This window comes from Amblyraja radiata, chromosome 36, assembly GCF_010909765.2.
Source record: "Amblyraja radiata isolate CabotCenter1 chromosome 36, sAmbRad1.1.pri, whole genome shotgun sequence".
Taxonomy (NCBI): domain Eukaryota; kingdom Metazoa; phylum Chordata; class Chondrichthyes; order Rajiformes; family Rajidae; genus Amblyraja; species Amblyraja radiata.
Window position 1 is genome coordinate 1,213,538 of NC_045991.1, and position 13,543 is coordinate 1,227,080.

Sequence of the window (13,543 nt, forward strand, 5' to 3'; positions counted from 1 at the left end):
GCGAGCTCTCCCGCAACACAGTTTAAAACGGGACCTCCAGGTAAGTAAAACTTATTCTGAGATCGTATTTGAAAAAACCCTTGTTGTGATTTGTCTTCATAGAGAACATGAACAAGGGCAGACAAACGAACAAGGTCACACCCCGTCCGACTGTGATGGCCCAGGAGGGTTCCAGCAGTGGGGGGCGACCGGCGGCACCTTGACCGCACTCGCTGCGGTCCATAGTCACCGACAGATTTTCTGTAGAGCCGAGCCCAGCGCCGCAAGCTGCTCAGCTCGAACAACCGCAGTGGGTTGGAGGCAAGGCTAAACAGAAGTCGTCCGGCCGGTTTACTCCGATGAGTCCGGCACGGAAGACACACCACCCGAGAGCGGTAAAGGTGACCGTTTGGCCCGCATGGAGCAGCTAATGGAGCAAATGCTCCAGCGGGATTTGCTCCGGGAGATGGGGCAAGCCCGCCAAGGGAGTGCAAGCACACCCGCCACAGTGCAATATCCAGCACTGGCCATCGCACCTCCCTCAGCGGAGGGGAGCGTTGGCGATCAGAGCTGGGCTGGTCAAGAACAGGGGTCATTGGCTGAAGACAACAGCAGTATGCTGGGGGTGCAGGAACAGGAAGAGCTGCTGGGAGTGGTAAACCGCTACGCCATAACACCGCGAGCGGGACAGCCGTTACAGCCTAAACTGGCGGCTAGCATTGACTACCTGTCCTTCAACCCACTCCAAGAACAGGTAGTCAATGAGGCGTTGGAATTATACACGCCACCGGAGAATTGTATATCGCTCAATGTACCGGCCGTCAATAACCAAATCTGGGGGTACATTGGGCTGGGTATTCGAACCCAAGAACTAAAACTCCAAAAATTCTGAAGCTCCTGACGTCAGCCATAACCTCATACGCTCATTCCGTGGACGGTGTCGAAATGACCAACAACCAACAAGACACCCTGGCTCTGCTGTGTAATACACAGTACAAAATCAATAACCTACGGAAAGAAGCCATAAGACCTGCCCTCAACCCCAAATTTGCAGGGTTGTGCAAAACGCCGACCTCACAACCACAAATCCTGCTATTTGGTAAAGGCCTGCCAAAGCAGGTAAAAGATCTGGACGATGGAGTCTAAAGCACTTGGACTCACGAGGGCAGGCCCCGGAACGAGCAAGGCCACGCAACCCAGAATGCAGCACCCCTACGCATCCACCAGTAAGCGTCTACAACATGGTACTGGTGAAAGCATGGGGCCCGCATATCATCCCCGGAAGTCTTTTTTAGGACAGGGCCCAGAGCAGACCCCATGGAAGATGCGCCACCCCCACACAACAGATGAAGAGCCGAAAACCTAAGAAATGAATATTCTACCGGTAACAATGGAGGTAGGTGGGTCTGGTTCCTTCCAGAACATAAAAGGTGCAGGGCCTTTACTAACAGAGGGGAGGTTACACCTGTTTTTGGAAGCATGGAGGGCTATCACTCTCGACAATTTTACTTCGGAGTCATGTGAGTGACTACGTGAAAACCCCGTCCAGCACGCATGCACGCCATAGCGTCTCACACAGTGCACAGCGACGGACAGGAGTACGAGCTCTCCCGCAACAATTTGAAAACGGACCTTCAGGTAAGCAAACTTACTCTGAGGACATGATGTTTTCGAAACCCTGTTCTGTTTTATTTTTAAATAGAAATTGAACAGGGAAAACACCAAGGAAGGTCGTTCCCGTCGGACTGCAATGGACCAGGAGGTTTCTAGCAGTGGGGGGCGACCGGCGGCACCTGGACCGCACAACGCTGCGGTCCACAGTCACCGACATCATTCCGAGCTGAGTCCAGCGCCGCTAGCATAGCTCAAAAGGGAGCGTTGGCGACCAACCGCAGCGGGCTGGATGTAAGGCACATCGGAAGTTGGACCGGCCGGTTCACTCAGAAGAGCCTGGCACGGTAGACTCACCGCCCGAGAGCGGCAAAAGGTGACTGTTTCAAGCCTTATGGAAAGGCTCATGGAGCAAAAGCTCCAGCGAGACTTGCTCCGGGAGATGGGGCAAGATCGCCAAGGGAGCACAAACACTCCCACGTTACAGCCTAAACTGGCGGCCAGCTTACTACCTGTCCTTTAAACCTCTCCAAGACAGGTGGTCATTGAGGCGTTGGACTATATCACGCCTCCCCAAAATTTAATTTGCTCAATGTGCCTGCCATTACTGGGGGTACATTGAGCAGGATATTTAAACCCAAAAACTTAAAATTGCAAAAAATGTTGATACCCACTTCATATGGACAGGGTTCACATGCCAAAACACCCTGGCTCTACTGTGCAACACAGTATGTGATTAACAACCTCCGGAAGGAGGTCATAAGACCTGCCCTCAACCTCAAAAATTTGCAGGACTGTGTAGAATGCCGGCCTCAGAACCACAGATCCTGCTATTTGGCAAAGAATTACCAAATCAAGCCATATCTGGTTGAAGAATCCAAGGCATTTGGCCTCATGAGGGCAGGACCTGGAACGAGCAAACCACGCAAACCCAGACGGCAGTACCTCTACGCATCCACCAGTAGGCGTCTACTTCATGGTATTGGTGAAAGCTCGGGGCCCGCATACCATCCCCGCAAGTCTTTCGGGACAGGGCCCAGATCGGGCCCCATGGAAAATGCACCACCCCCCAACAGCACCACCCCGACAGACAAGGAACCAGAAACCGAAGAAGTGAACACACCACCAAACAACAGTGGAGGTAGGTGGGTCTGGTTCCTACCATCACATAAAAGGTGGGGGGATTGTGCTAACAGGGGGGGAAACTACACCTGTTTTTGGAAGCATGAAGAACTATCACACTTGGTCGTTATATACCAAAAAGTATTCAAGGATAAAAATTGAATTCAAGAAAAACTTGCCACCAGTTCAGCATGCACCCCAAAGGGGTTTTACCCTCTCACTAAAAAGAAAACATGAGGGACAAGCTGCACTGGAGAAGTTACATACAAAGGGGTCATAGAGTAATCTAAATATGAACCTTTGGAATTCGTATTAAATTTACTAAAACCAAAAAAGATGGTGAATGTCACACCATCATTGACTTAACCACATTGAATACTTTCATCAAGTATACACACTTTAATGGAAAACATTTGTAACTGCCAAACAATGGACTTCCTAAGGATACTTTATGGCAGGCATCGACTTAAAAGATGCATACTATTCAGTACCCATTCATCAAGATCATCGGAGATACCTAAAAATGTACCTGGATGGGGTAACTATGGCAGTATAAATTATTGACTAATGGCCTAACATGAGCCAAAACTGTTTTCCAAGATATTTAAACCAGCCCGGACACTATTAAGGAAACATATTGTCATGGCATATCTCGATGATATTTAATAATAAACAAAACCATGGAATTAGCTAATTCAGCAGCATTAGCTACTAAAAACTTATTTAACCTTGGGCTTTGTCATACATCCAGATAAATCTACGTTGACACCATCCACAACTATGGACTATCTGGTATTCACAATTAACTCAGTCCACATGTCTATAATGTTGCCAAAAGAAAAGTCAGCAGAATTGGCACAAACCTGTAACAAATTAATGGTTAACAATCAACCAACCATTCGACAAAGTGGCAAAAGTAATTGGGAAATTAGTAGCAGCATTACCAGCTACTTAGCTTGGACCTTTGCATTAGAGCAAAGGTGCTAGCGTCTTAAACAAATAACCCATATCCAGAACAGGTGGTAGATGGACTAATCTAGAGTCATCACTACTACAGACACTGGACATAAAACCTAGTTGGAAATGTTGGGTGCGTTCTATGGGTTAAAAGCATATTGTTCAATAGTGCACCATTTTGCATGTTCGTTTACAATTTGACAATACCACAGTGGTGGCCTATACTAACCACATGGGCGGGATAAAACGATATCATGTGGTAATTTGATCAACACAATCTGGTAATGGTGCGTCGACAAACATATTTGGCTATCAGCAACTTACCTACCAGGTAAGCTAAATACTGTGGCAGACATGTTAAACGCCAAAGTATTTGCTGAAATTACAAAGCAATATGGAACACCAAATATCGATTTCTTTGCATCCCGACTGAATCACCACGTACCGATGTATGTCGCTTGGGAACCAGACCTTGAGGCAGCGGCGATGGATACATTCTCGCTGAACTGGGGGGAACTAATCTCTATGTTTTCTCCCCCCTTTCTGCCTCATCAGTCAGCTACTACGCAAAATACAGATGAACTTTGCTTCGGACATTTTGGTAATACCCGACTGGCCTACACAGCCATGGTTCCCAGTGGTCCTTGACAGGGTCATTGAAATCCATGACCATTCCCAGCGGACCAGATCCACTGATCCACCCTGTATCAGGCCAAAGTCACCCATGCCATGACAGAATAAGCTTACTGGGTTGCAGATTCCAAAAAAACCTTTTGATGGACCTGGGATTGTCAAATAGGACCATGGACACGATGACAGCATCTCACCGACTTCCACCAAGAAACACTATCTCTCCAGTATAAGAAAATGGGAAACATACAGCTCGAGAACAGAGACAACCTACTAATCAACCACCATATCTATGTACCGGAGTTTCTGGCCAGCCTTTACCACGATGAAGGTCTGAGCTATAGCACTATCAAATGTGCTAGAAGTGCACTGTCAGCCTATCTAAGACAGGCACCAAGGGAAACAGACCATAGGGTCTCATCCACTGGTGGACAAATTAATGAGAGGTACCTTCAATTCAAAACCCCCTAGACCTAGATATACCAAGATCTGGGATGTCAGCGTTGTCCTGACATACCTAGGGATGGCCACCAGCCAGATCCCTTACTCTGAAAACAGCTACCCTGTATACGGCCATGATGATGGCTTAGTCTCAGCGTAAGGGTCCAGTCCTTTTACCTACTCAGACTGGACAATATGGTCGTAACATCAGACCAAATATCAGGAGCTGGTAAAACAGAGTAGCCCAGGAACTTCAGGACTCATTACGGAATTCCGTGCGTACCCACCTGACCACCGTTATGTGTCATGACTCACCTTCTACAATATATCAACACAACCTAAAATTCCCGAGGGAGACACAAAGCACGATGGGTCGGCCACAAAAAAGCCACTTTCCTCACTCTGGAACAGCTCACCCTGAAAACGGTAATGCTGATGGCTTTAGTCTCAGCCCAAAGTGTCCAGTCCCTACACCTTCCCAGACTGGACAACATGGTCATATCAGCTGACCAAGTCACATTTACTATCTGGGAGCTGGTAAAACAGAGCAGACTTCAGGACTAACTATGGAATTCCGGGCGTACCCACCTGACCCCCGTTTATGTGTCATGACACATTTGCTGCAATATCTCAACACAACCAAAGATTCACGAGGGAGAGAAAAGGCACTATGGGTCAGCTACAAAAAGCCACATGGTCGGGTGTCAGTACAAACCATCTCTAGATGGCTCAGACAGGTATTGGGAGCTGCTGGGGTGGATACTGACGTTTACACACCTCACTCCACCAGGGTAGCAGCTACATCGGCGGCTAAGAATATGGACGTGCCTTTGGACCATATCCTGGCAACAGCGGGGTGGTCCACGGAAAGAACTTTCCAAACGTTCTATAATAAGCCGATTGTTAAATCTGTATTATTTGCAGAGAGGATTTTAAATTCTGCAAATAAATAATTTAAGCCCGGGGAGCGTTATTTTTTCTTTGCTTAAAATAAATATTGTTATTGTTTTAAAAAAAAAAGATTCATGTTTGATTACAATATCATACTTCCTCCCTTGGATGACTTCGGCAGTGAGTGAAGTATGGACTGTTCCACGGTTTGAAATCACAGATCTTTAAAATCTTCACCTAGTCACTCACGTGACTCCGAAGTAAAATAGTAAGATTAAACGAGAACTTACCAGTTTGAAGTTTGATCTTTATTTTATGTGGAGTTACGATGAGGGATTACGTGCCCTCCGCTCCCACCCTCAATTATAAAGGTCAACTGGTATCTTAGTTCTCCTTATCTTTACTATGTTTATTTCAATTACTGTGTTTTCTGTGATTCCACACCGCTGCTTTGAAGTATGTCGCGCATGCGTGCTGGTGGGGTCTTCATGTAATCCCTCATTGTAACTCCTCATAAAATACAGATCAAACTTCAAACTGGTAAGTTCTCGTTTAATCTTACTATTCCATGCCACAGAAGGTAGTTGAGGCCAATTCATTGTCTATATTTAAGAGGGAATTAGATGTGGCCCTTGTGGCTAAAGGGATCAGCGGGTATGGAGAGAAGGCAGGTACAGGATACTGAGTTGGATGATCAGCCTTGATCATATTGAATGGCCGTGCAGGCTCGAAGGGCTGAATGGCCTCTACTCCTGCACCTATTTTCTATGTTTCTATGTTTCTATGAGATCTGATTCAAAGCGGTAGTGTCGGGTGGACACAGTTTTAAGAAGAATGGGTAAAGGGAGCTCGGAGAATGTTGAGATGTGTAGGAAGGAACTACAGATACTAGTTTAAAACGATGATAGACACAAAATGCTGGTGTAACTCAGCAGGACAAGCAACATCTCTGGAGAGAGGGAATAGGTGACGTTTTGGGTAGAAACCCTTCTTCAGACTGATGTCAGGGGTGTAGGCGGGACAGAGAAAGAATGTAGTCGGAGACAGTAAGACTGGTGGGAGAACTGGCACGGATAGAGAGGGAAAGCAAGGTTTGGAGAAGTCAATGTTCATACCGCTGGTGTGTAATTGTTTCTGAAGGAACTGCAGATGCTGTTTTAAACCGAAGATAGACACAAAAAGCTGAAATAACTCAGTGGGACCAACAACATCCCTGGACAGAAGGAATGGGTGACGTTTCAGGTCGAGACCGTTCTTCAGACTGAAAGCCGCGGGAAAGGAAAACGAGAGATATAGAAGATGATGTAGAGAGAGAGATAAAGAACAATGATTGAAAAATATGCAAAAAAAGTAACGATAAAGGAAACGGGCCATAGTTTACTGTTTGTTGGGTGAAAACAAGAAGCTGGTGCAACTTGGGTGGTGGAGAGAAAGAGATTGCTGGGGTTAATTGAAGTTAGAGAAATCAATATACATACACTGGGCTGTAAGATGCCCAAGCGAAATATGAAATGCTGTTCCTCCAATTTGTGTTCAGCCTGTTCAGTTTTGGTCGCCCGGCTACAGGAAATACGCCATTAAGCTGGAAAGAGTGCAGAGAAGATTTTCAAAGATGCGACTAGGACCTGAGGGACTGAACGATAGAGATAGGTTAGGCAGGCACAAACCTTATTCTTTTGAGCACAGGAGGCTGGGGAGGGGGGGAAGGGGGGGGTCTTATAAAGGTGAGTAAAGATAGGGTAGTCGAGAACTAGAAAAACATAGAAAATAGGTGCAGGAGTAGGCCATTCGGCCCTTCGAGCCTGCACCGCCATTCAATATGATCATGGCTGATCATCCAACTCAGTATCCTGTACCTGCTTTCTCTCCATACCCCCTGATCCCTTTAGCCACAAGGGCCACATCTAACTCCCTCTTAAATATAGCCAATGAACTGGCCTCAACTACAATCTGTGGCAGAGAATTCCAGACATTTACCACTCTCTGTGTAAAAAATGTTTTTCTCATCTCAGTCCTAAAATATTTCCCCTTTATCCTTAAACTGTGACCCCTTGTTCTGGACTTCCCCAACATCGGGAGCAATCTTCCTGCATCTAGCCTGTCCAACCCCTTAAGAATTTTGTAAGTTTCTATAAGATCCCCCCTCAATCTTCTAAATTCTAGCGAGTACAAGCCAAGTCTATCCAGTCTTTCTTCATATGAAAGTCCTGACATCCCAGGAATCAGTCGGATGAACCTTCTCCGTGCTCCCTCTATGGCAAGAATGTCCTTCCTCAGATTAGGAGACCAAAACTGTATGCAATACTCCAGGTATGTTCTCACCAAGGCCCTGTGCAACTGCAGTAGAACCTCCCTGCTCCTATACTCAAATCCTTTTGCTGTGAATGCTAACATACCATTTGCTTTCTTCACTGCCTGCTGCACCTGCACGCCTACTTTCAATGACTGGTGTACCATGACACCCAGGTCAAGGTAGAGGGGAATGATTCAATATGAATCTGTGCGGCAACTTTTTCACACAAAGGGTGGTTGGTATCTGGGAAGGAACTGCCAGAGGATGCAGTGAAAGTTGTGCAATAACAACATTTGGACAGATACATGGTGAGGAAAGGTTCAGAGAGATATGGGCCAAATGGGACTTATTTAGATGGGATGTCTTGGACGAGTTAGGCAGAATGGCCTGTTTCCGTGCTGTACCAATGCACGACTCTGAAACGATGAAGGGTTAGGATGGAATGGATGTGGGGATGTGCAGAAGTGGAGGCCATCATCAGTAAACAGCCGTTGGGACCTCAGAGGGACATGGCTTTGCTCAGAGAGGTGAGTGGTGGATCTCACTGCCCTCGGGATGGGTTGAGGCCACAGTAGAAGTAGATTTAGAGGGAGGTAGGACATTCTGATAGATGAGGAAAGTAGGGTCAGTAGGGCAAGATGGGCTGAATGGCCTGTTTCTGTTCTGTAATTCCAGATAGTGTGGTGCGAGCTGGAGAATCCTTTTTGCTACTCGGTCTGGGCTGGAGTTGAGGTTAAGTTGTCGTGTCTGTTTCTCAGAGCTAGGCTCACATTAACTCCTTTCTCCACCCCTCAGTACGTGGCTCGGAAAAGACCTGGAAATGCCTCGTGGCCCTGATCGTTCTTGCCGTCATCCTTGGCGTCGTTCCTGTAATCGTCTGGGCAGCGTGTTTTCGCAACAAATGAGGTGCGGGATGATCTGGAAGCTGTCCGAATGTCTTCACTGCCATTTACTCACCAGAACGAGAAAGAGGGGAGGTACACACTGCGTCAGCCTAAAATCAGGGCCCTCTCCAATCATAACCCCCCCCCTCCCTCTCCCCACCGCTACCACTGTGTTTGGGAGAGGGGCAGGGCAGATTGCCCAAGTATCCTGGACCTGATATTTATATCTCATCCATAGACATAGAAACATAGACAATAGGTGCAGGAGTAGGCCATTCGGCCCTTCGAGCCTGCACCTCCATTCAATATGATCATGGCTGATCATCCAACTCAGTATCCTGTACCTGCTTTCTCTCCATACCCCCTGATACCTTTAGCCACAAGGGCCACACCTAACTCCCTCTTAAATATAGCCAATGAACGGGCCTCAACTACCTTCTGTGGCAGGGAATTCCACAGATTCACCACTCTTTGTGTGAAAAATGTTTTTCTCATCTCCGTCCTAAAAGATTTCCCCCTTATCCTTAAACTGTGACCCCTTGTTCTGGACTTCCCCAACATCGGGAACAATCTTCCTGCATCTAGCCTGTCCAACCCCTTAAGAATTTTGTAAGTTTCTATAAGATCCCCCCTCAATCTTCTAAAATCTAGCGAGTACAAGCCGAGTCTATCCAGTCTTTCTTCATATGAAAGTCCTGACATCCCGACGCTGGGATGGGGGAGAGTTTAGTTACTCTTTAGTTTATTGTCACATGTGGGAAGGGGTTGGATCCATGAGGAGAGAGTGGGGAGGAGATTGGGTCTATAGGCAGTGTGGGGAGTGGGAGAGAGTTTTGCTCCATGGTGGGAGGAAATGGGGAGGAGATGGGTCAATTGGGAGTGTGGATAGTGAGATAGATTGGGGTTGGAGTTTTGGTCCATGTGGAGTGGGGACAGTGGGAGTGAAGGATTGGTAACAGCACGGAGATTGTTCCCAGATGATGTAGTTTTTGCTGATGCGGCAAAAGGATCATAGCAAAAGGATTTGAGTATAGGAGCAGGGAGGTTCTACTGCAGTTGTACAGGTTATTGGTGAGACCACACCTGGAGTATTGCGTACAGTTTTGGTCTCCTAATCTGAGGAAATACATTCTTGCCATAGAGGGAGTACAGAGAAGGTTCACCAGACTGATTCCTGGGATGTCAGGACTTTCATATGAAGAAAGACTGGGTAGACTTGGTTTGTACTCGCTAGAATTTAGAAGATTTTCTATGATTCTATGTATATAACCACCCCCCCCCCCCCCCCCCCCCCCCCCCCACACTCCTGCCCGCTGAACCTTTGCCTCCCAAAATCACCATCCCCACCCGTCAACGTCTCTGCCCGAGGATACTGACCCCCCCCCCTCACCCTCAGCACATTGAATCCATACGTCACATCCCACTCTGCCCACTGAGACTGGCCCCACGATGTTCATAGGTGATGGGAGCAGAATTGGCCCATTTGGCCAGTCTAGTCCACTCCACCGTTCAATCATGGCTGATCTATCTCTCCCTCCTAACCCCATTCTCCTGCCTTATCCCCATAACCCCTAACATCCAAAATATTCACGAATCTATCTATCTCTGCCTTAATCCTCTGACATGGCCTCCACAGCCATCTGTGGTAATGAACCCCGCAGATTCACCACCCTCTGATGAAAGAAATTCCGCATCATCTCCTTCATGAAGGAACGTCCTATAATGCTGAGGCTGTGACCTCTGGTCACCCAACTAGTAGAAACATTCTCAGACTCCACCTCCTCGCTCGGTCCTGTTCCACGTACTCAACATCACCGACCCTATCCCTGCCCCACTCCCCAGCGGTTAGAACCTTATCATGTGCCTTCCACACCCCAACATTCATAGAAACATAGAAAATAGGTGCAGGAGGAGGCCATTCGGCCCTTCGAGCCAGCACCGCCATTCATTGTGATCATGGCTGATCGTCCCCTATCAATAACCCGTGCCTGCCTTCTCCCCATATCCCTTGACTCCACTAGCCCCTAGAGCTCTATCTAACTCTCTCTTAAATCCATCCAGTGACTTGGCCTCCACTGCCCTCTGTGGCAGAGAATTCCATAAATTCACGACTCTCTGGGTGAAAAAGTTTTTTCTCACCTCTGTCTTAAATGACCTCCCCTTTATTCTAAGACTGTGGCACCTGGTTCTGGACTCGCCCAACATTGGGAACATTTTTCCTGCATCTAGCTTGTCCAGTCCTTTTATAATTGTATATGTTTCTATAAGATATCCCCTCATCCTTCTAAACTCCAGTGAATACAAGCCTAGTCTTTTCAATCTTTCCTCATATGACAGTCGCGCCATCCCAGGGATCAATCACGTGAACCTACGCTGCACTGCCTCAATCACAAGGATCTCCCTCCTCAAATTAGCAGACCATAACTGTACACAATACTCTAGATGTGGTCTCACCAGAGCCCTATACAGCTGCAGAAGAACCTCTTTACTCCTATACTGAAATCCTCTTCTTATGAAGGCCAACATTCCATTAGCTTTCTTCACTGCCTGCTGTACCTGCACGCCAACTTTCAGTGACCGGTGTACAAGGACACCCAGGTCTCGCTGCACCTCCCCCTTACCTAACCTAACCCCATTCACTCCCATGTACCCCCCCACCCCTCCCCAGGCTCAGTGAAAGTCCCTCCACCCCCAAACTTTGTTACCCCTCCCCTTCGGTCCCTACACCCCTCCCTGTCTGTTTAACCTCCTCCCATCCAGCCCCTATACCCCCCCCCCCTATTTCTGTATCTCCTCTTCCCTCACTATCTCTGTAACGACCTCCCTCCCCTCCAGCCCCTTCCTGTTTCTTGGAGAGGGTCCAGAGGAGGTTTACAAGAATGATCCCAGGAATGAGAGGGTTAGCATATGATGAGTGCCAGAGGCACTGGGCCTGTACTCGCTGGAGTTTAGAAGGATGAGGGGACACCTTATTGAAACGTACAGAATAGTGAAAGGCCTGGATAGAGTGGATGTGGAGAGGATGTTTCCACTGGTGGGAGAGTCTAAGACCAGAGGGCACAACATCAGAATGAAAGGGCGCTCTTTTCGAAAGGATGAACCTCTTTAGCCAGAATGTCGTTAATCAGTGGAATATATTTGATATATTTACAAAGCTCTTCAAGTCAAGAATAGAACCCAAAATGGAATGGATTATATTTGGAATAATAGGAGAAGATACCAATTTAAATAAAGACCAAAATGTTTTTTTTAATTATGGGTTCATAATTGGAAAGAAATTGATACTTAAATTTTGGGAAAATACAACCATACCAACTGTTAAAATGTGGATTAGGAATATGATGGACATAGCACGCCTTGAAGAAATGAGACTCCGACTAATAGATAAATATGACCAATTCTTAAGGAGTTGGTCTCCTTTCATCAACTTTTTGGAATCATGTGATGCAGCGGTACCATAAGGATTGCTGATTTCAGTTCATGACGTGGATAGATCTACATCTCCGAATATAGATTTGAAAAATTCTCTTTTAAGGGGCCTTCTCTTCTATTTCTACTTTCCACCTTTTCTTTTTTCTTTTTTTTTCTTTTTTATATCCACACTTCACGTTTTTCTACTCTCTACCATCTATTTTTACCACTTTTTCCCCTTTCTATTGTTTTCTTTTTCTTGTCTTGCTTACTTCCTTCTCATAACATAAAACTAGAGGTTGTACATAGAATGGATTACGGTATGACATAGTTGGCACCTAAAATTAGGTTCCACTGTACTGTTTTGTACTGTATTAACTTCTAATAAAATAAACACATTTAAAAAAAAATCAGTGGAACTCATTGCCACAGAGGGTTGTGGAGGCCAAGTCAGTGGATATTTTTAAGACAGAAATAGATAAATTCTTGATTAGAACGGGTGTCAAGGGTTATGTGGAGAAGGCAGGAAAATAGGGTTAGGAGGCAGAGATCAGCCATGATTGAATGGCGCAGTAGACTTGATGGGCTGAATGGCCTAATTCTACTCCTATAACCTGTGAATTTCTTTCCTCACAGGAGCTGCATCTCGGCGACCATGATCTGTACAGCGAGCTCAAGCCCAGATACAAATGAGCCTCTGCTCAACCCCTCTCTGTGCGCACCGTCCACTCTGCCCACTTTCTCTGACGTTTCTCTCTGCCCATGTCTCTCTTTCCTTACTCTCTATAATCAATCTCCCTTCCATCGACTCCATCTTCACCTCACGCTGCCTCGGCAAGGCCAGCAGCCCAGACCATCGCACACCAACCAACCTCCCTTCCATCGACTCCATCTACACCTCACGCTGCCTCGGCAAGGCCAGCAGCCCAGACCATCACACACGAACCAATCTCCCTTCCATCGACTCCATCTACACCTCACACTGCCTCGGCAAGGCCAGCAGCAAAATCAAGGACCAGTCTCACCCCGGCCACTCCCTCTTCTCCCCTCTCCCATCGGGCAAGAGGTACAGAAGTGTGAAAACGAACGCACACCTCCAGATTCAGGGAGAGTTACTTCCCGGCTGTTATCAGGCAACTGAACCATCCTGCCACAACTACAGAGCAGTCCTGAACTAATATCTGAGTTTAAGAAGGAACTGCAGATGCTGGAAAATCAAAGGTACACAAAAATGCTGGAGAAACTCAGCAGGTGCAGCACCATCTATGGAGCGAAGGAAATAGGCAACGTTTCGGGCCGAAACCCTTCTTCAGACTCAATAGGC

General features: G+C 46.9%; 1 protein-coding gene across 2 annotated transcripts in view; it reads left to right on the forward strand.

The window, feature by feature from the left end:
- Positions 1-13,115, forward strand: part of LOC116966302 (sialic acid-binding Ig-like lectin 12) — a 66,719-nt gene extending 53,604 nt beyond the window's left edge. Inside the window, exons 6-7 of one of the 2 annotated variants that reach the window (XR_004409985.1) lie at positions 8,720-8,901; positions 12,856-13,115. Coding sequence is in view for 1 of the 2 variants with exons in the window: in XM_033012412.1 (XP_032868303.1) it covers positions 8,720-8,829 (110 nt within the window). In the remaining variant the exon portion in view is untranslated. The remainder of the gene's footprint in view (positions 1-8,719; positions 8,902-12,855) is intronic. The other variant, XM_033012412.1, reaches the window with a different exon arrangement.
- Positions 13,116-13,543: the final 428 nt, after the last annotated feature.